We start from the raw sequence: 20,564 nt of genomic DNA, 5'->3' as shown, positions 1-20,564 counted from the left end.
GCGGAGCCTGGAATGGCTGAGATTGTTGGAGTGGGAGAGGAAACAGGGCAAAAGCCATTCAACAGCTCTCTCGGGGTTTGACTGAAGTAGCAGCAAGGGCTTGTCTAGAACGAGTTAGTGCACAGCAAGCTGGAGTGTAAATCTACAGCACACTAACCTGCTGTGCATTAACTGGCCAAGCGGACCCTGCTACCCTGCACAGAGGTGTTTCCTAGTGCACTTTGGCATACAGTACTCCTGCTTGAAACAACTCCAGAGGGTGTAATCGGTTTTCAAAAGCTTGCAGGCTAACAGATCTGCCACCATCTACCTTGGGTGATGATCAAGAAAGGGGAAAATGACTCCCCCGTTGAAGAAGCAAGGCAAATTGCTTGTATCCCTCCCTTAGATCATAACCAGCTGTTCCTCTAAGTCACTGGTTCCAGGTTGAGTCTTGCCCTCCACACTTCCTCTGCATTGGGCAAGGGGAGAAGAAACTTGCTGCTGTTAGCTACCTACCACTTATATACCTATAAAGAATGGGGGCACACGGCAGTATCCTCCCATTGCTGCTTTTAGGCAGAAAGTGCTATAATCCATTACAACATAGGCTTTTATTTGGCTTCAAGAACATGTTAAAAATGTGACAAGAGCAGGATCAATATATAGATCAGCACAGATGTAACTACTGGATTCATTCTTTAGCACTTAGGGTTTTATTCCCCAAAGCCAGACCATAGAAGTACACGTTTTTAGGCATCAAATCAACTTGATTCCACAAGGTGCAGCATTTAAGTGAGATCCACTGGTTTATTGGAAAGGCAGCTTATTTGTGCATTGCCAAAGTTCCCCATAGCGCAGTTTCAGCTTATTGCTGCTCTAACAGCAGAGTTCGTGGACATGTCTTTACATAGCACTACACTGCAAAATAGCTGCTACGCTAATACTCTTAAGTTTCATATGTGGGGAAGCACAGGGCTGTTTGCTATTTATTTAGGAGTCTGACAACTGGCACAAGCTGCCTGAGTGTTGATAAAAGGGGTCATTTTCAAAGAGGATTGCAGTTGCACAACAGGAAAGAAGTGATTCAGATACCTCATTTGTGTGATTGTTTTCACTGGGGAACTGGGATACGTATACTTTATAAAGAATTCCCACTTCAAATTGCAAAGCCAATAGCTCACTGTGAGACTCAATCCAAGATCTAGAAAAATATGGATGGGGTATTTGTTCTGACTTATGCCTCCTCCTTATCGCTTAACTAACCTCCTTTTCACTTTCTGGGTGGAGGCCAGAAGCCCAGCAGCTCTTAGCCATTAGAACTTTGGCTCATTCTATGAAGAGAAAGTATTGGCACAGTGTTTATTCTCATATTAAGTATCCATGCCTTCCTGTTTGAATAATGGGGAAAAGAAGGTTTTACTGAGTGATGGTTGTGTGGCACTGAGTGCATTAAAAAACAAATCTTGGATAATGCACATGGAAAAGGAGGCTCAAGAGTAGAAAAAGTGGTTCAGTATGGACTGAGGTGTGTGTTCAAACTGGATCTGGATTCAAAATGAAGTCCTAGCACAGCCACTCTGCAGTGTCTTGACAGAAAGCAATGGTGTCTGATGCAGATGCAAAAAGTCATCCGTTAAGGAAAAAACATCCACAGCTTTGGAAGCAGGCTTGCTGGCTGAGGTTGAATCTTTAGAGCAGCAAACTCATCTTAATATTGGTGCATAAACAGACAAAGAACATTTGGGAAATTCTCAAAGAAGCATCTGAGTGTTATTTATCAGAGTGAAGTTCCCACAGGAAAAGTCAGTGTGAGCAGTATTGAGGCAGAGAATCACAGTTTACAAATTCAAAGGTAGCATTTCATTTAAGAATAAACCATGCATCTCCTTAAATGCCTTGCACATTACCAAAGAGGCTAAATTTCCAAATAGTGATTGTTCCTTCTGAAGTCCAGTCTGTGGCACAAGTTCTGCTAATACACCGGAGTTGTATATGAAAACCATGCCAGCCGGCATCCATTTCACCAGTGTTTTTGTTGTGTCACCATCCTGACCATTTTCAACGCCATGTCCCCTTGATCGGATGGTACCTACCATAGGGAAAGAGCATGTTATTAATTGCTGTGCGGAAGCAGACTGCTAGCTCTAGATGTTTCATAGTCACACTAATATTTAACTTGCTTTTCTAGGACAGCCTTCACCTTGCTCCCTTCTATTAGTGCATTGTGAGAGTACTTTCCAAGGGAGGATTTTGGTCAGGTAAAGATGGGGAAACAGAGGCACAGATAGGTTAAAGTGACCTTCCCTGGGTAAAACAGGAATATGCGGCAGAGCCAGGAAGAGAAAACACGTCTCCTAACTCCCAATTCTATGCCTTAAACAGGCCAATCTTCCTCCCAAGCAGTGAGAGCTGACAACATTAGAAGCAAATTCCATGTGCCTCAAGCAGATAAACAGTCACGGGAATGTCCCTAATCTAGAAGCAAGCTTAGGCTCTTGCTCTAGGACTGGTGAAAATAAGTTGGATGCAGTTTAGAATTTGGTTGTTTTTTGTTTCCAAGGTTGCGGGAAGGAAGACAGGGGGCCTGATTTGGATCTCATGCTAGTCTTACACCAGTGGGAATAAACTTTACTGAAGACAATAGATGTACTCCCATTTTAAAAAAAACCCAATGAAAGGATAATCAGCTCTTGAGTCCTTTAGTTCTGCCTTTTGGTACTCCCACTGGTAACATTTCTCCAGGGTCATTAAGGGAGAGGATTTATATGTATTAAGACTTTTCTACCAAGGAGGGAAATAACGAGTGCAACTAGCAGGGCATTAGGATGGTGGTCACAAATATACATTGGAGGCCTAAAAGTCACTAATTATGGGAGATTCCATGGCAAGGCCACGAATCAGAAGTGTATTAAGGTGGCTGCATTCTGAAATTGTTTGTGGCTGGGAAGCTGCTAGATACAGTTGGGTGGTCTTCACTTAGGGTACATCTTCACTGGCAATGTTAAAGGGCTGCTGCAGCAACGCTTTAACATGGCTTGTGTAGTCGTGGCATAGCGCTCTAAAAAACAAACAATAAAAAAAGACCCCACCTCCATGAAGGGAGTAGCTCCCAGTGCTGGTGCACTGTCGACACTGGTACTTTACAGGGCTAAAACTTGCAGCACTCAGGGGGATGTTTTTTCACACTCCTGAGCGAGAAAGTTGCAGCGCTGTGAAGTACCAGTGTAAACAAACCCATAAACAAGCCTCAGTGCGTTGGCTGAACAGGCTTCTAATATTTTGGAGTCTGCAAGGAAAGTGTAATTAAGATTTACCCTCCTCCCATGGTTCTGGATTGTTGTACAGAACAGAAAGATTACATTTTTCTCAATACAGTAGATACATCTACACTGTGTGACAGAGATGGATGAAATGCAGATTACCGCTCTTTGTTCAAACAATTTAGAGAGACAATATTGAATTAAGATCTGATTTTCCATTACCTTATTTGATGGTCAATTAAACCTGAGCAAAGTACTGGGTGTAAAATGCGACCAAACCAGAAAGGCGGCGTTTTACAACCTGTGCTCCACATAATGCATATTTATTTACACCAGTACAGAGAAAGGGAGAATAAGGCCCATTAAGTCTGTGCTGGGTATTATGCAAAGTCTGAGTGTAAACCAGATCTCCAGACCAGGAAGTTAATTAATCAAAGGAATAATCTACATAGTCTGATTCGGAAGTGTTCATGCAAATGTGGGAAAGCTTTTAGCCATATTATGCAGGCAAAGCAGACAGATACATCATCATTTACAACTTGGCTAATATTAGGTTTCTTTTGTCTTTCAAATATTGTGCTATTTACCATGTGCCCAGCCTTTAGAATCCAGTAGAAGGCCAAGTTTTCATAGGACTTATGGAAAGCAGCTGTCTCAGGGGATTCTGGAGATACATATAGAGCCTTCCATTTTTGTTGGCTGAACTGCTTCAGTTTAGGCCATTTCAGTTTCCGAACCCACGCCTCCTGGCCTAAATTAGGGATACAAGAGTTATGTTTCATTATTAATTGTTTATAGTAAGGCAGCATCCAAAGGTCCCAACTGAGACTGGTGTCCCATTATTCTAGACGCTGTATGAACAAATATATAGCAAGTATAGTCGGTAAAAAATATGTTGAATGTTCAAACAAATTTTTTTTTTGCAACCACAAAAACAAAACAAACAAACACACCACACCCAACTATCAATTAAAAATTTCAAAGGATTTTCTTCCCTGGCGACAGAGTCTTGTGAAAATTCCAAAAGTTGACCCAAAGGTTTTGATCAGCTCTAAGAACTGACACGTTTGTATTTTTATGTCTGATTTTGTAAGCGAGTCATTTTTATGGCATGCATTTTTATGCATTAGCAACTCCATCATATTTTCATTCCTCTTCCCACACAACATCCTGAAGCCCTCCCTTGCTACACAGAAACCTAAAGATGGACACACCGGCAGGTAGGAATTCTCAGCTCAGGGGGGCACATAAGACCAATGTTAGGCGGTTCCCACCATAACACATGCTTATGCAAAATAAGCCTCATTCTGGTTCTAAATGTATATCGATACCAATACAAGCACTGGTCCTGCACGTTGCTGGACTCCCTGTCCCCAAGACTGTAGGAATCGAGGCTGTTCAGCACCTTGCAGGATCAAGCTGACAGCACAAGCTGTGATAGCACAAGCACACATTGGAAACACGGTCTGCATTAGGGCCATTGTTTTGCTCTTTGTTACAGTCATTCAGCCAGGAGAGTCTGAAAAGGCAACATCTGTTTTCAAGAGCAAGCTAGGGAAGAGAAAAGTGTTGAGACAACTAATAAAGAGACCAGTTCCAGGACATTTAAAAAAGCTATTACTGTTTTTAAAACCACCGCTCAGTTACTACAGCAATTCATGCTGTAAGAAGTGCAGTTTAATTTTTTGTCAAAATTAGCAATTTGTGGCACTCCAATTTGTCTTACCAGTTTTGACATCCTAAATAGCATCTATTTAAAGAATTATTGATTGCTGGTTTGTCCATGAAAAGGAGAGCTTTAGGCTGTCTATTCTTAGCAATTAGAGGCTGAGAGATTACAGCAATAAAACTCTGTAATACAAGAGCATTGTTTGCCCAGATCAGTACAGGAGACTATTTTAACAAAGGAGAAAAAGGAAACAGAATGAACTCTGGGGATTTGCTTCAGAATTAGATATTCCAGTGACACCTAATGTGGACCACAAGCTTCATTTCACAAGTGTGGAGTCTCTTAAAAACAAACAAAAGCTTTTGAGCAACCGTGATGTACATGCGCTTAAGCTGAGCAAACATGTGCTCTTGGGCAGGTGCACATGTCCTTCAACCCCACCAGCTCCAGACTGATCATTAGGCTCACTTGTGTCACTAGACACCATTATTAATGGTTTCTGTTCTGGTAACGCCCAGAGTCCTCAGTCAGCACTGGGCCACCTTGTACTAGGTTCTGTACAAACACATAATAAGACATGGTTTCTGCCCCAAAGGGCCTGCCATCCAATACAATCAATACCAGTAGGGCAGGAGAAAGGAATGAAATAAATATGTCCATTTTTATATCTACACCAGTCATGTTTTGCATGTATAAATATATAGTCACCTCACAGCTCCTTAGTTTGTGATTAGTTAGTGGGCTAATCATGTGGAGGCATCATGGAAAAAGTATGTTGTGAGGAGTATTTGCATCAAGGGAGGGGGCCATTGGCTTTACTGATGAATTTAGAGGGCCTTCCTCAGATAGGGGGCTGCCTGGAAGAAGGCCCATAAATTCTTGGGGGTGGGCGGGAAGTAGACATAATGGGGGAGCAAGGCTAGAGTGGGTGGGGTGATGTGGTAAAATGTATGGGGGGCAGAACTGTGAAGGACCTTAAAGGAGAGGGCAAGAAGCCTGCACCTGATCTAGTGAGTAAGGGGCATCCAGTGGAGGGATTCAAGTAGGTGTGGCTGTGTGGAGGGGGATGGTTAACAGAGTCAGAGCATCAGGCCGGAAAGATGATAACTCAGTTATTTGTGCTTTGGGAGAGGAGGAGCCACTTCTTTATTTGTGCTATAAAATACCTAGCATGTAGTAAAATAGTTAACAACAAAATACGCCACCAGTGTAACCTGTGATGCCTAGAAAGACATAAGAGAAGACAATGAAGTAAACCACATCCCCAGTAATGGCTAGGGTCAGATAGCAATAAAAAAATAAAACAAAAACAGGATCTACCCTTATTGTTGGCTCCATCTCAGGAGTAGCAAGGTTTGGATTGCTGCCCTTGGCAAACTACACTATGTTGACATAGTTAGGAGTTACGTCATGGTGTGTAACTCAAGAAGCTGGAAGTAAGCATGGCAGAGATGTAACTAAATGTGATCAAATTCTTAGAGTGGAGGGATATCTCCTAGCACCAAATCCCCGTGATCTGAGACCTAGCCCAGCATTTCCCTTCAAACTTAATTTCTACTTCCCAACTCTAGCAAAGCGAGTTTCCAACAGTGAATTCTGTTCTTCATGGAACTACAGTTAGCAGTGTCCTCAGGACCGCAGGACAGATTCTGAGCTGCACCTCTCAAAGGTACAACTCAGAGGTGCAAACCAACTGAGCGTGCAGCTGCTAGTGCGGCTCTCCTCATCCAGGCATCCAGAGTAACAGCCTCAGCAGACTGAGCCGGAACTACTGGCACATACAGAAGTGTTGCATAATTTACTGAGTGACTCACTGTGTGCCCATTTTGGTGCATCTTTTAGGATGTCTCAACCACTCTGTATATTTTATAAGCCACTTGGAACTTCTGAAAGAAACAGTCTTTGTTTAAAACACTGCTTGAAAGCCACTTTTCAAGTCTGCTTTTAGTGATCTTATTTTGCCATAGAAGGGGAAAAAATTAGCCTCAGGTACCCTAACTAACTACAAGTCACATCAGCATAGAGTTAATGCTCCCAGCAGAGCAGTCTTTAATTTAATTGACTGAGAAATATTTAGGGATAGTTAACTATCCAGCACTGCAAACGGACTTTTCTAGGTCTGTTCAATAGCTTCAGTGGAAAGCTACATGGAAGAAGCAGCCATATCCACCTATGCTCTCTCAAGATGAAAGGCTCCCATAGCATTGTGTGAGCAGAAAGGAGGGGACCCAAGCCCATGGGTCTGACCAGGATGGGATAGTCAGGGGGCAGCCAGCTCCCTTGTGGCCTTCCAAAAAACTATGACAGGGGCTCTATAAGGATGCAAAAATGTGTCTGGAGTATATGCGCCATCCATGTTGCTTCTCCCAGCAGCAGTCAGGGTGCTCTGCCAAGAGTACTAAGGGACAGCATAGAGGAAGAGCACCAGGAAGCAGTTGGAGGCACTAACCCCTACACAGAGCTGCCGTCCCATCACTGCACTACTGAGTGTGTGTGTGTTGGGGGGGTGGGGTGGGGAAGGAATCTGTGAATTTTGGGAAGTGAATTCCTGGTCTCTCCTGGGAACAAACCCAGCTTAAACCCTCTCCAAGAAAACTATAAAGTGAATAAGATCTATGTGTCTATTGCCTGTGTTCCTGAAAGGGTGACACAGTGTGATTTGTAAGATATACAAATGTACCTTAAAGTAGAGGAAGGATAGTCCATTGGTTAGAGCACTAGCCTAGGCCCTGGGAGACCTGAGTTCACTTCCCTGCTCTGCCACAGACTTCCTGTGTGACCCTGGGCCAGTCACTTTGTCCTTTCATGCTTTGGATCCCCATTTATAAAACAGGGAAAATGGCACTGCCCTTCCTCATAGGGGTGTTGTGAGGCTAAATACATTAAAGACTGTGAGATGCATAGGTATTATCGTAGTAGGGACTATGTAAGTACTATAGATGGGGGGATTTTAATTTTAATGACCAGTGTACATTTTTCTCTTCAGAGAGAAGAACGAATCCTTACCCATGGTGTCCACAATGAGATCCAGCTGTCCGTTATAGACAGTAACGTTGACATTGGCTGCCAGCAGCGCATCCACAATATGAATGACAGGCTTCATGAAGTCTTCAGCCATGTGTAAGAAGACTTCTTCTGACTGACCTATTCATACGGATTCAAACATGAAAGACAGTGCAATTGACTAAGTGTGTCATCTTTAAATGGAAGCATCAGTAGCAGGGCTTGCCAAGAGTTGTGCAATGCAATTCGTTGCTGCAGAAAAGCAAGCACTGGAACAGTACATTCCAGACCACAATGATCAGTCTGAGTGACTGGAGAGAAATGGAGAATGGCCAAATTCCACATATATACAGGGGATATCAAAGCAGCACAGCACATGTTTCTAACATTACTACACATACGGATTTGTCAGTTTCCATCTCCCATTACAAATCTGGAGGGGTGTTGGCAGGTATTCAGCATTGCTCTCTAATGTTTCCTTCTGGTTTGATTTACACCCTCCTTTCCCTGAACTCTCACAGCACCGGCTTTCTGGCAGAGGAGAATGACTAGGAATCCTTTTGGTAGACTGAGGTACATGGATAAGTTTCAGCTGCTCAGGCATTAGGCATACTCTCCCTTCTAGGGTGTGCACCTAGTTAGACCCTGGCAGGCTAGAGGGGAAGACACAAGGACCAGAATCATGCCTATGCCCATAGGCCTGCCCAGTTCCCTGTTGTGGGTCCTTTTTAGGAGCCTGTCCTACAGCTGGGCCCAAGCAGGATGAGAATTTTAACAAGCAAGTCAGGGAGACTTTATGTGGTACAGCATCAAGACTGCTTTGAGCAGACTACAAAACTGTGTAAGTGACAAGCTGCCCATTAGAGCTATGTCAGAGGGTAGGAAGGTACCTCCCCATGTGACAGAGTCAGGAATGCTTCTCAGCTTCTTTCGGATGGGTCCATTCATCAGGTCACTTAAGCTGTCCTTATGCAGACGTTCGACATGGCGCTGGTAAAGTTTAACTGAAAGGAAAGAAAAGAGTTTATTCTGCGGCACAGGGTGTTGGATTTAAAGATGATGGATATGCATGAAGATGGTGTCTGATAAACAAACACCACAAGGCAAAAACAAGTTATCGAGGCTCATTCAGTTCAGATCTGAGAAACTCTTTGCTACTGAAACCGCAATAGTACACAGAGGAAGAGACTTGCTGATTTTTAAGAGGTCTACAGTAGAAGACAGAATCAGCCTACAGCATGGTCAGAAGATAGAGGAGGAACAGAATCATTATCTTGTTCCTTTTTCTGTCAGTGCATATTGTTCCCAACAGTACATTTCTGGGGCTAAGTTTCTGCTTTAGCTAGTAAGCCTGAACAGAAATTCTTCTCATCACCAGATGAGTTAGTTTTGAGCTGCAACCACTTGTACTTTTAAAAGTAAGGAGGGCTCTTCACCTCATCCCTCCACCCCCATCTGTCTCTGGGAGCCAACAGAGACAGTAATAAAAACAGTTATTTTATTTCCATGTCAATATTTAAAGGCGATGAAGAAGTGATGGCGTGAAGGCAAGTGTCTAATCAGATCATCCCATGCACGTGTTTGGAGGACATAGTTAGTTCATAGGTTCTGAAGTTCTACAGTAATGTATTTACTACTGCCCCTGACTAATATCCCGAGCGCACAGGGTTTATCTAGGTGGAAGCATATGCCACAGAAGAGCTGTGGTATATCCCTCAAGAGTATTCTTCAAGCTCTCCCAGTAGGTTCAGGAGCTTGAGAGCACTGGAGGCATCTTTGCAAGATGTGGCAGCCACAGACAGTTCCTACTGCCTACAACCACATGTCTGGGTGCTCAGCACCTCTGCAAATCAGGCCTTTGGAAGCTTAATTTCTTAAACATACTCCCCTCAACTTACTAAGATGGATATTTTCATGTTTCGAGGCTTTGAGATCTGGGGACTTCTTGGCTAGGATGTTATAGAAATTCACGTTGTCCGTGTTCTGAAAGAGTGAGAGAAGAAGATATCAGACTCGACATTTTATTTCAATAGCTATAAGAGAAACATCTCTCCAACACATGAGGGTTGCACTCTACCCACAGAGTGGAGAGGGATCAATGTTCTCTACTTAAATGGGGCCCTATTCTGTTCCCTGTTCTGGCCCTATTTTGAGAAAGCCCTTTTTGGAAGGGCCTTTGGTCCCTTGCTCCCTCCTTTTTGATGATGGGTTTTGGGAAAGAGCTTTTTCCAGTCCCCAAAGTTCACACGCAACTGTGTGTGAGAGAGAGTGAGGGAGAGCATAGACCTTTCTACTGATTTTCTTTCCTAGCCTTGAAGAGGTGGGAATCTCCTGGAATCCCACCACCCCATCCATGGCTCCAGAAACTATCCACCAGCTGCTGCCATAGCCTCAGTGCCACAGATCTCCCAGATGCTCCCTTCGGCTAGAACTTCCCAATGTGAGGCTTCCCATTGCTCAGTTTCCTCTTATCACACCAGCCTGAGCCATCCCACATGCTCCCTTCTGTTAGCGTCAATCAATATCTGGCATCCATATTCTGGAACAACTGATGCAGCCAATTCATCACATCTAGATGAATCCAAGAATTGTGGAGTCACCACATCCCTAATACAGCCAATAGACTGGAACTGGACCAGAGAAGAGGTGTGTTTCCATTAAAAAGTTACTCAGAATTAAAAACAAGACACTACACATTTTCCATAATTAAATTTAAATATTTAGAAGTTCTGATGTAGAAGTTAGACATCATTCCATAGCAACAACCAAAGTGGAGCAGCTGTGCCGTCCCTGTTACACACACATTGCAGCTGGGAGGAATGGTTACACAGGCTTAGCGAGAAAGGCAAAAAGATAGCCAAAGTATCATCCTAAAGCATGAAACGAGGAAGTGAAACCAGCCATGCACAGAACACTTGCAGCTGCAAAACAGCCAAAAATGAGAAGCAGTTTTTAGCATAATCTTTCAGCTTTAGTACAGCATTATGTGACTTTTTTTTTTAAGTCACATATGGTTCACTTATGTAGCACTTGTCGCTGTAAAACCCATACTTTGGCCCAACCAAGCAAAGCATGTTTTTAAAGTTAAGATTGAGTAGTATCACTGAAGTCAATGGGCTTAGTCGTGTGCTTTACTTTAAATCTGCTTTAATGACCTTCAAAACCTTGCTGCTGTACTGCTTCGCATACATCTGGGCCTCATTCTCCATTGCCTAACACCTTGTGTAGTCATTTACACCAATGCAAAGACAGTATCAAATGCTTTCAAATCAGCATGGTGGCACACTGAGTGCACTGGTGTGAACAGCTGCACAAGGAGTGGGGTAATGGAGAAACTGTCCCTTCTGTACGTTAATAGCAGAGTGTTACCTGAATTTGTTCATTTCCATAAGCCATGAGCATAGGTTACTTACAAATCTTGATGCCAGACAGCGTTTTCATACCTGTTCAATTACTTCCTCGGTTTGACTCCAGAGCTCAGTGGCCAGTGTGTATTGCCCTTTATTCACTGCATTCATGACCTTTTTGGCAGCAGCAGTCACCTCCACTAGACCTTGATCATCAAGGAGAGACTAGAATGCAAACAGGAAGAGAACAACCAATTACTCATGGAAGGAATTTGATTTGAGACCATAAGTCAATGTCATGCCCTATTAATTACCAGTATAATTACCAGTATACTGGTTGAAAGCTAGCCTAGAAATGGAAGTCCCCTCTTGAATTTAAATTGTATAATACAAGGTCTTGAATGAAGCCTTAAAAACCAGAACAATTATTGCAAATAGCAGAGATGGAGTAGATACTTACAGTGCTGTAAAGGTATGGCCCCCAGGAAAGCACAGAATCTAGAGAAACATAGTAGGTTTCAAGCATCTAATAATTTCTCAGACACAAATTTCCCTCTAATATAAACAGGGATAACAGTGACAGCAGCATAGAGAGGCAAAGATGAATTACTCAGTAAAGAGGCATTGTCAGATCAAATTTAGTACAAAATTTAGGCATTGAAGCTGTTTACAAAGTCTAAACTCACCACCATGACATGAGCTCCCAGCAAGTTAACCAATGGAACCAATAGACATTTCTCCTGCAGCATTTGCAACTGAAACATTGTAGCACTGTGCTAGTGCATGAGAACATGTAGACAGGGTTGTTATTTGTAGCACAGGTAGGGAAGATTGTTTAAGGTAAACCTATAGCTTCCCACCCTTCTAACTTCCAACATCTAAATCCAGATCCGCCAATGGGGTCTCCTCATGTAGCTCTCACTGCAGGATCAGGACCCTAAGAAATGCTTTCATCTCTACCATTTTCTCTCCAAGCAAACAGTCATACCAGCTTTGTTAACTATCACACTGCTGTGGCTGGTGGCTTCTAATGTTAGCGGTAAACTTAGAGATTGGTGGTAAAATGAAAACAGTAGTTTAAAATCTGATGTGGTGGAAATTTAGGAACACTTAGACTTCCCGATGTAAAGCCCCCTACTTACTGTAGAGGCTACTGGTAAAATAGGCATTTTCCTACCTGCCATTTTTGAAATGTGCTTGGATTACATAAGGAGCACGCCAAATCAGTTGCAGCCTTCTGAATCCTTCCATAGCTAAGCCTTAGTGACTTTTTAGTGACTTTTAGGGACACTCCCCTACCACCCATCTAAAGGAACATGAGTTTGTTACTAGCTTTGTCCTAAGGCCATTTTGATTTTTGACCCCTCTAAAGTGGGGCTGGTTTAATTACAGCTCCTTGGAACATCAATGTACATTTACCCAGATTAGATTTCCTGCATTCACTGGAGATCTGCTCCATTTAAAGTAGGCACAGACAGCATTCTAGACAGAGATGGGCTTTTTGGGGAGAGGGAGAAGTTCACAAAAATCCTATAAACGTACCTACAGGAGAAATCCATGAATCTCCGAGAGCAGCCCCAGCAAAATTGCACTCTATGCTCCCATCGTGAATAGCCTTTAAAAATAATGTAAAGAGAGCTTTTAACACACATTTAGGTAAACAAGGATCTTCTTCCTAGTTCTCCTTAACCAGCAAATGGTAGAAACAGGCTTCACAATGCAAGATAAGCAGAAGTGCCTTTGTGTTACAGGAAACAACCCTTTCATTTTAACTAGCATCAAGACACAATGACAAATGAGATCTGATGAGAGTCCACTTATGTCCCAAATGACTATAAATTCATCATTGGCACTTGTCTTGGTAAGAGGAGGCTCTGTAAGAATTGCTGAATTCATTCTTGAACTTCATGGCCTGATATGATTATCATAGGATAAGACAACAGCACCAGCAGGAGGAAGATATACATAGTTTGCTCGCACACTGTATCTATAAAAGTCAGTTATGGAAGCTCAAAGTTTTATGAAATTTCTAATTCAGTTTGAGCCTTTGAGAATAAACTGCTTCTTTCAGTGATCTTGAGCCCTCAAGAGCCTTGTCACTTGTCAGAGGCACACAGATGATTCAACAAAGCCCTGAGTACACCAAGTCAAGCAACTGACTCTGGGCTAAAGAATATATGGGGCAGATTTTCAAAAGGCACAAGTGGAAATTGGGTGCCCAACTCCTACTGACTTCCAATGAGAGTTGAGCACTTAACTGCCCTGTGTGCCTTTGAAAATCAACCCCAACAAGGCTGCCTGTGCTCCATTTAACCCTTGAGACCTGGGGCACAGTGTAATCATTTCCTAGTTATCCACTTCTTAGCTTGACTAAGATCTTTCTCGTCTATAGTGAAGAAAGTTTACTCTCTAAAAATGAAAAAGCTTTTACTCAAAAACTAAACAAAATTCAAATACACCATCAGACCCTTCTTCAAGATGTGAGAAATACACATGCTGCCAAGGAAGAAGCTGTTATTCACGCCCGTAGGGAAGGATCTGCTTTACCTTATACAACTCTAAAGCGATTCCAGCTGCCATTTTTCCTCCATAAGATTCTGAGAAGATGTAGAATGGAATAGTCTGGAGAAGAAAACCATACCATAAGGCTATTAGGCTCCCAGAGCAATATACATTTTGCCCAACCTCTGCCACCTGCACAAAACCCAAACTGCAGCTGTTCATCCGTCAAACACTAGGTATTTTGTTTGTTCATTCTGAGTTGCACCTAAAGAGACTTCGATCCTACAATGCTGTGTGCACAGAGCTTCATTGTCTTCAGTGAGGCTCACCACAGGGACAAGAATCCACCAGCCTGAATGGAAGATTGGGGCCAAAGACAGCAGCACAAATAAATGCAGCTGCAATAGATGTCAATTAGACATTCAATGTCACCTTTAAACTGGGGAGAAAAAAAAGGACATGAGTTGTGTCTGTAGGTTTAAAACAATAGGAAGTACTTCTTCAGTCCATGGAATTCGTTGCCAGGGGATGTTGTGAAGGCCAAAACTATAACTGGGTTAAACAAAGAATTTAGGTAAGTTCATGGAGGATAGATAGGTCCATTAATCGTGCTTAACCAAGATGGTCAGGGATACAACTGCTGCTCTGGATGTCCCTAGCCTCTGACTGCCAGAAGCTGGGAGTGGATGACAGGGGATGGATCACTCGATGATTGCCCTGTTCTTTTCATTCACTCTGAAGCACCTGGCATTGGCCACTATTGGAAGACAGGATACTGGGCTAGATGGAGCATTGGTCGGAGCCAATATGGCCGTTCACATGTGCAGTAGCTAGTAGCATATGCTACCTTCTGGAGAAGCTGTTATCTTCCTCTGTCTAGCTGTTTATTAATCCTCTCTGATGCTTGATTAGAACCACACTTTTCTTTAGTGCTATTAAACAAAATTAGAGTTCCTTACCTGGAATTCTTTCATCAACCTGAAGAATTCTTTAAGAAGAACCAGCATATCGGAAGATACAGTGGAGAGATCTTTTGCAAATGCATTACTATCATTTGTGTAACTGAATCCAGTGCCAACGGGATTATCGACAAACAGTACACTGGCTGCCTGCAGCTATACAACCAAGAGAAAGAAGATTTGTATGAAGTCTCCATTCAATTACTAATATGTGCAGATTTCCCCTTTTCCCAGTCCCAGATGCATATTACAGACAAGTTCACCAAACCGTGTTTCCTCCACCAAATCAAATGGTTAAGCCTATGCTTAAGCTCTTAGCAGCTGTTTCCCCAACTATAGCATTTTAGGGATAAAGTTTTCAAAGATTAGCAAGTGATTGCAAACATGTAGAGGATGATGGTTCGATACCACCTTAAGTGTTTTTGTTGGCTCAAAAGTAGAACTACGGAAAAATTCTTGTCTGAGAAAGTGTTGAATTTAAGATGGACACCGTACTGCTTGGGGCATTTTTGTCCTGGTCAATCACCTGACTAAGAAAGCAAGGATCTCATCTATAAGTCAATGAGTAAAAGCTAAGATTAGCAATCTTAAACTTTCTACTATACCCAGGTTGTATTTCTTGGTTTCAGTTCTGCATCCAAGGGACCAATTTCTTCAAAGTTCCCAAATCCACAGCCTGAAGCTCCTGGACCTCCCTATGAGGGAAAACAAGATAGCTAATTAGAATCAAGACAAACCAATAGAGTTAGATCATTGGAGTTACACAGGACTAGTTTGTGTGCTGCATGCTAAAATGCGAAAGGAGCCCCTGTCTTCCTTCTTTATATATACGGCCTGTTCGTGGAGAGAGGAATTTAAAAGACTCAATCACTAATTTGTGAAAGCATTTGATTATCTTTATGCTAGGCAGATACCATTCTGAAGCTTTTCTTCCCATCCAGAGCTGAGCACACTTCAGTGCAGTAGGTTATGGAAGAGTCAGCTACTGAGCTAGTGCACGTATAATAGTCAGCTTTCCCCAGGTGCACAGCATGTGCACTACACATTGCAGAATTAATCCAGAATGTGAAAGCCTGTGTCAACTGGTGGATTATATTCAATATTGCCTCCTGTAATATACTGCCTAGGATTTGTGTGTTTTTCTGCCCTTTAGTTATGTGTTTGCAGGGTGCCTAGCACAAAGAGGTTGAGGCCACTAAGTACTTTATCAGTACAATCACAATCCAAAGAATAATGAACTCTCTTGGTTTCTGCTATATGCTTCTTGATATAGGGTGATCAGAACTAAACACATAATCCAGGTGAGGTGTCCCATTAATTTATATAATTGATGTTTAACATTTTCAGTATTCTTATCTAACCTGGAAACCTAGTTCAGACAGGACTCAGAGAATAAGCCATAGCTCACAATCTTATTTCTGTGTAGCTAGAATATCATGGAAGATCAGTATGCTGAATGGTGCAGAAATCAAGATTCCTTTTAAAAGTCTTTCACAATATCTTACCTGAAGCCACATAATGAGAGGTAATTCCGTGAAATTTTTGGCAGAGTTGTTTGCATAGTAGAGCCACCAGAACATGTGTGCATTGCTTCTGACTGTTACATACCCCCATGCTTCTTTCTGCTCTTTTGATTGCTTTATAACTGCACCTAAAGAAAAGGGGTATCCGATTCAGTCGAGTAGAGTGGGCATTTGACCAGTCCAAAAATAATTGGTCAATGACAGGTCAAGTATTGTCAAATCATATCAAAATGGTCAAATATTTTGCAGAACTAATTTATTTAAACAGTAACAACAAAGAGAAAGACTTTATGGTCTGCAGTAGGCTAGTCCTTAGACATAAATATCTATCTAACTACAAAAAGTAAGTTCTTAAGTGAGTTATTTTAACTCAGAAAAATATGAAACACAATGAAATGAAGTTCTAGAAAATGAAAGAATGATATCATGATGCAATCAAAAAGGTAGGTCAGAGCATTCTTGTTAGGATAACTGATGGTGATCAAATAATAGCTGGTCAGTTGACATTATTTGTCAACTGACCAGCATGCCAAACCTAAATTAGAGTATGAAACATTTGGCCTTGAAACATTTGACCAACAGAGACTTGGCTGAGACCCATGAGTTTTAATTTTGGATGTGGTAATTACAAACACTCTCATTCAAAAATATTTACTACTGAACAAAACACCTGAACCCTGACTACACTCAACTTCCACCCAAATCTTGCAAATATTTAAGCACTTGCATAATTTTGACTTCATCAGGTCTACCCACAGGAATGAGATTATGCTTGTACTTAAGTGTTAGCAGGATTGGGGCCTTCCATTATCATTACCACCAGTGCAGCTGTCCAAATGCTGGAATAAATTTTCTAGACCAGACATGCCTTTAAGTATTTGCAAAGAGCTGGGCTGAAATACTGGTGCCTTGAAGACAATGTCAAGTCTTCCACTGACTGTGATGGGGCCAAGATTTCAGCCCCAGGGTATAACAGTTTGGTCCCAGTCTTGCAGGCAAGATCAGATCATGATATTATAGTATCCAAATATTGTTACATTTAGGGCCCTAAGAAAAGTCATCATTAGGGCCTGATCCAAAGCCCAGTGAAGACAGCTGAAGATTGATAATAACTTCACTGGGCATAAACTACTATGTTGTATGATGCAGATGCATTGTAGGGAGCAGACCTTAAAAGCTTAATCCCCTCCCTAGTGTTCTTTATCACAAGACAGTCACTAGAACAATGTGGAATGTTCAGTAACTGAGAAGCAGGTTAGTCAGTAAAGATGACCTAGAGCATAGCACTGGAACGATTCCATCTATTTTGTTAGAAATGTGGGTTAAGAACTGCTCCACGTCTCTGCAACAGCACATTAAAGTGCTTGCTTATTCTGAAGGGGCACAGTTTCATTTGGATTTCAGGAGCAGCAGCATTCATGGCCTTGAACAAGCCTACAATCTGCTAGCAGCGTATCAGAATATTTTGAAAACTCTGCAAGCAGAGGAAGGGTTACCCATGTAGAATGATATTATAAACAGAATTGGTTTAGCCATGTTCTCTTTAGATCTGATGCGACTTTTTGATATTTTTCTTGGTACTTTGTAGCATCAAGAATCCACAATCATTCTTACTGCCAAATTGGACTTCAACTCATCAGTTCACATCGTGTCATGGTTTCAAAAATAAGGATAGCACACTCGATCAGTCCTCTGCCTTAGTCTGTCATTAGCTAACAAACTATTTGGGACTAATAACATTACCTAAAAATTCTATCTGCTTTGAAGTGCAACAATGCGTTTGCCTTATACTCAAGAAAAAGTCTTTGCCGCCCAATCAAGCAATGACCTCCGAGAGAGTTTGGTATCAAGCTCTAAAGACCTATGGCCCTGATACTACAGTTGGATTCAGAACAGCAGACCATGTGCCTATGGGGAGCCCCATTGAAGTGGGTGCAAGGGTCTGCATAGGATCCAGGTCCAATTGCAGGATAGGGGCCTTAATTTTCAGGCAGCTTCACTCCAGGGAATACTCCATTACCCAGTACCAAAGAGCTTGGATCATAGAAGCTGAAGGTGGAAGCCGAAAGGCCAGGCTGCAAGAATCTTGTGGTAGGAAGGAAAGTCAGCCTCAAGTAAACTAAAATGCTTGCAATTAAACCACATAAATTTCCCAGCAGAAGTGTGCATCTAACTTTAAATCAGCTATTAGGAGTTAATGGGGCAGTTGCTTACAATGGTCAACATAGGTGTGTCTTGAAGTTATTTTTCTAACTTCAGGAAAAATCCTGAAGCTGGGCTTGAAAGCCATTTAACAGCTGAAGTGGAAAGAGACAGCCTAATTTTTACAAGTCCTTGTCTTGTCTATAACCCCCTAAATGTTGCATAATACAATAGCTTGCAGTAAATCAGAGAGGTGGAATTTGAACAAAGAATATTGTTTTTTCAGCTTGTTAACTAGTCTTCATTTTTGTGTTTTCAATTTATTTAGTTATTTCAAGAACCCTAGAGATCCAGCAAGACGAGGCTAACAGATCATGTGTATAGACAATTATCCACATAAGACAAACAATGTCTCTCCAGTTATATCTTATCAATAGCCTTGACAGTAAGCTCCAAAACATCTCAGTTACATTATTCTTAGCCATCAACTTAATGTTTTATCTGAGAAAAGTTACACAACAAAGACTTATCTTCACTTGTCTTGGGAGACCAGTGATGGTGGGAAGGGTGAGAAGCAGCAGAGTTTAGTGTTATATTCCATCTAAATCCTGTTCTGTGTAACAAGCTGGCATCTTTAACCCACCCCACATTAGATTCATGCTTTCAGGTAAGGGAAGTGGACCTTTTTCTCCAGGAAAAAAGTCAGCCACATAATAAAGACTGACACTATAGCGTAAGGGTGCACAGCACAGAGCTCTAAATTAAAAAGAGGCACATCATGTTCAAATTAAAGCACCACCTCCAACCAAAATTTTTTTGGACACACCAGATTTTCAGACTTGATCCCCAAGCCTTCAATCCTGAGGTTGTGCAGACTAACCCATACAGAGCTCTATTAAAGTCAATGGGGCTCTGTGTGGGGGCAAAGGGCCATCCACGTGTTCCTTATTGAAGGATCACGGCCTCAGAGAGCAGTTCTTGTACATACCACATAAATAAGAGACTGCCTGTCTATCACTTCAGTAATGCAAGGCTATTTTTATGGGAGTAAAAGGAAAGAGCTACTCCTACAGATGGGAGCGGTGCTGAGTACTCCCGCAGCAGGTATATATGTACATTCTAGGACACTGGATGAGATCTCTGACTCATCATGCAAATACTTATCATTGATTTCAGTGGGGCTACTTATATGTGGTTAGGTTACATATATTCTTAGGGCCTGCCACTGAACAAACTTGTAAAAGCAGCAAAGAATCCTGTGGCACCTTATAGACTAACAGATGTTTTTGAGCATGAGCTTTCGTGGGTGAATACCCACTGCGTCAGATGCATGACATGTATTCACCCAGGAAAGCTCATGCTCAAAAACATCTGTTAGTCTGGATCTGTAAAAGCAGCAAAGAATCCTGTGGCACCTTATAGACTAACATGGCTACCCCTCTGATACTGAACACACTTGGAAACTTTTTGCACTGTGAAAGACAAGGGGACAGCCAGAGTGTTCCAAGGAAGAGATTACATAATTAATGTCACAGGATAGGCAAAGCTTAAAACAGTATGAGCCTGAAGCAGACTCCCTTAAAAAGGATCAGTCTTTGAAAGCTCTGCACAAAACTCTCAGCACATCTGGATTTAGATGCTTCTGCCAGGGCCTAGCACAAAAAATATCTGGGGAGTGGGTATGCAGGCTAAAAGGAGGCATCATTCATTCCTTAGTGTTCACCTAACAATAAATGCCTTAAAGTCCAACAAGCCATAAAACAGTCAATTTAGGAGAAAGGTGCTTGTGAGTAATGTCCACCACCCTAGCTTCAGTAACTCCTCATGGATCTAGTTAAACATGCATCTCTCGTACACTCAGCCCCCTACCAAACATACCTGAACCCAAAGTCAGCAGGAAAAGCAGCGGGATAACATGTTGTCTAAGCAGCAGCTCCATCTCTGCAGCAACTGCGGAGTTTCCTGACTGAAAATCATATGACTCGAGTCTCTAGTCAGCTGCGTAGTGAAAAGGGAAGTGCTAGCTCTCTGGTTATAAAGGGAGCTGGTTACTACCCCAGGGCGCCCTCTCTCCTCCCCTGCGTGGTAAAAGCAACAGATCTCTGTGCTGCCGTCAAGATGCCAGTACATTTGGTTCTATCTGTGCGGCTAGATTTAGCTGGCTTCCCAAACCGGCT

The 20,564-nt window shown here is 42.2% G+C and overlaps 1 protein-coding gene across 1 annotated transcript; it reads right to left on the bottom strand.

The window, feature by feature from the left end:
• Window positions 1-574: 574 nt before the first annotated feature.
• Window positions 575-20,391, bottom strand: SCPEP1 (serine carboxypeptidase 1). The gene is made up of 13 exons (XM_030534398.1): window positions 20,266-20,391; window positions 16,228-16,373; window positions 15,328-15,417; window positions 14,723-14,878; window positions 13,809-13,883; window positions 12,804-12,876; window positions 11,722-11,759; window positions 11,358-11,486; window positions 9,813-9,897; window positions 8,805-8,918; window positions 7,918-8,055; window positions 3,830-3,993; window positions 575-2,071 (listed from the first exon to the last, which is right to left on the bottom strand). The coding sequence occupies exons 1-13, from the start codon at window positions 20,324-20,326 to the stop codon at window positions 2,003-2,005; spliced, it is 1,338 nt and encodes a 445-aa protein (XP_030390258.1). The 5' UTR covers window positions 20,327-20,391; the 3' UTR covers window positions 575-2,002.
• Window positions 20,392-20,564: the final 173 nt, after the last annotated feature.

The sequence above is a fragment of the Gopherus evgoodei genome, chromosome 15 (genome assembly GCF_007399415.2).
Source record: "Gopherus evgoodei ecotype Sinaloan lineage chromosome 15, rGopEvg1_v1.p, whole genome shotgun sequence".
Taxonomy (NCBI): domain Eukaryota; kingdom Metazoa; phylum Chordata; order Testudines; family Testudinidae; genus Gopherus; species Gopherus evgoodei.
This window is presented reverse-complemented; position numbering and strand designations above follow the sequence as displayed.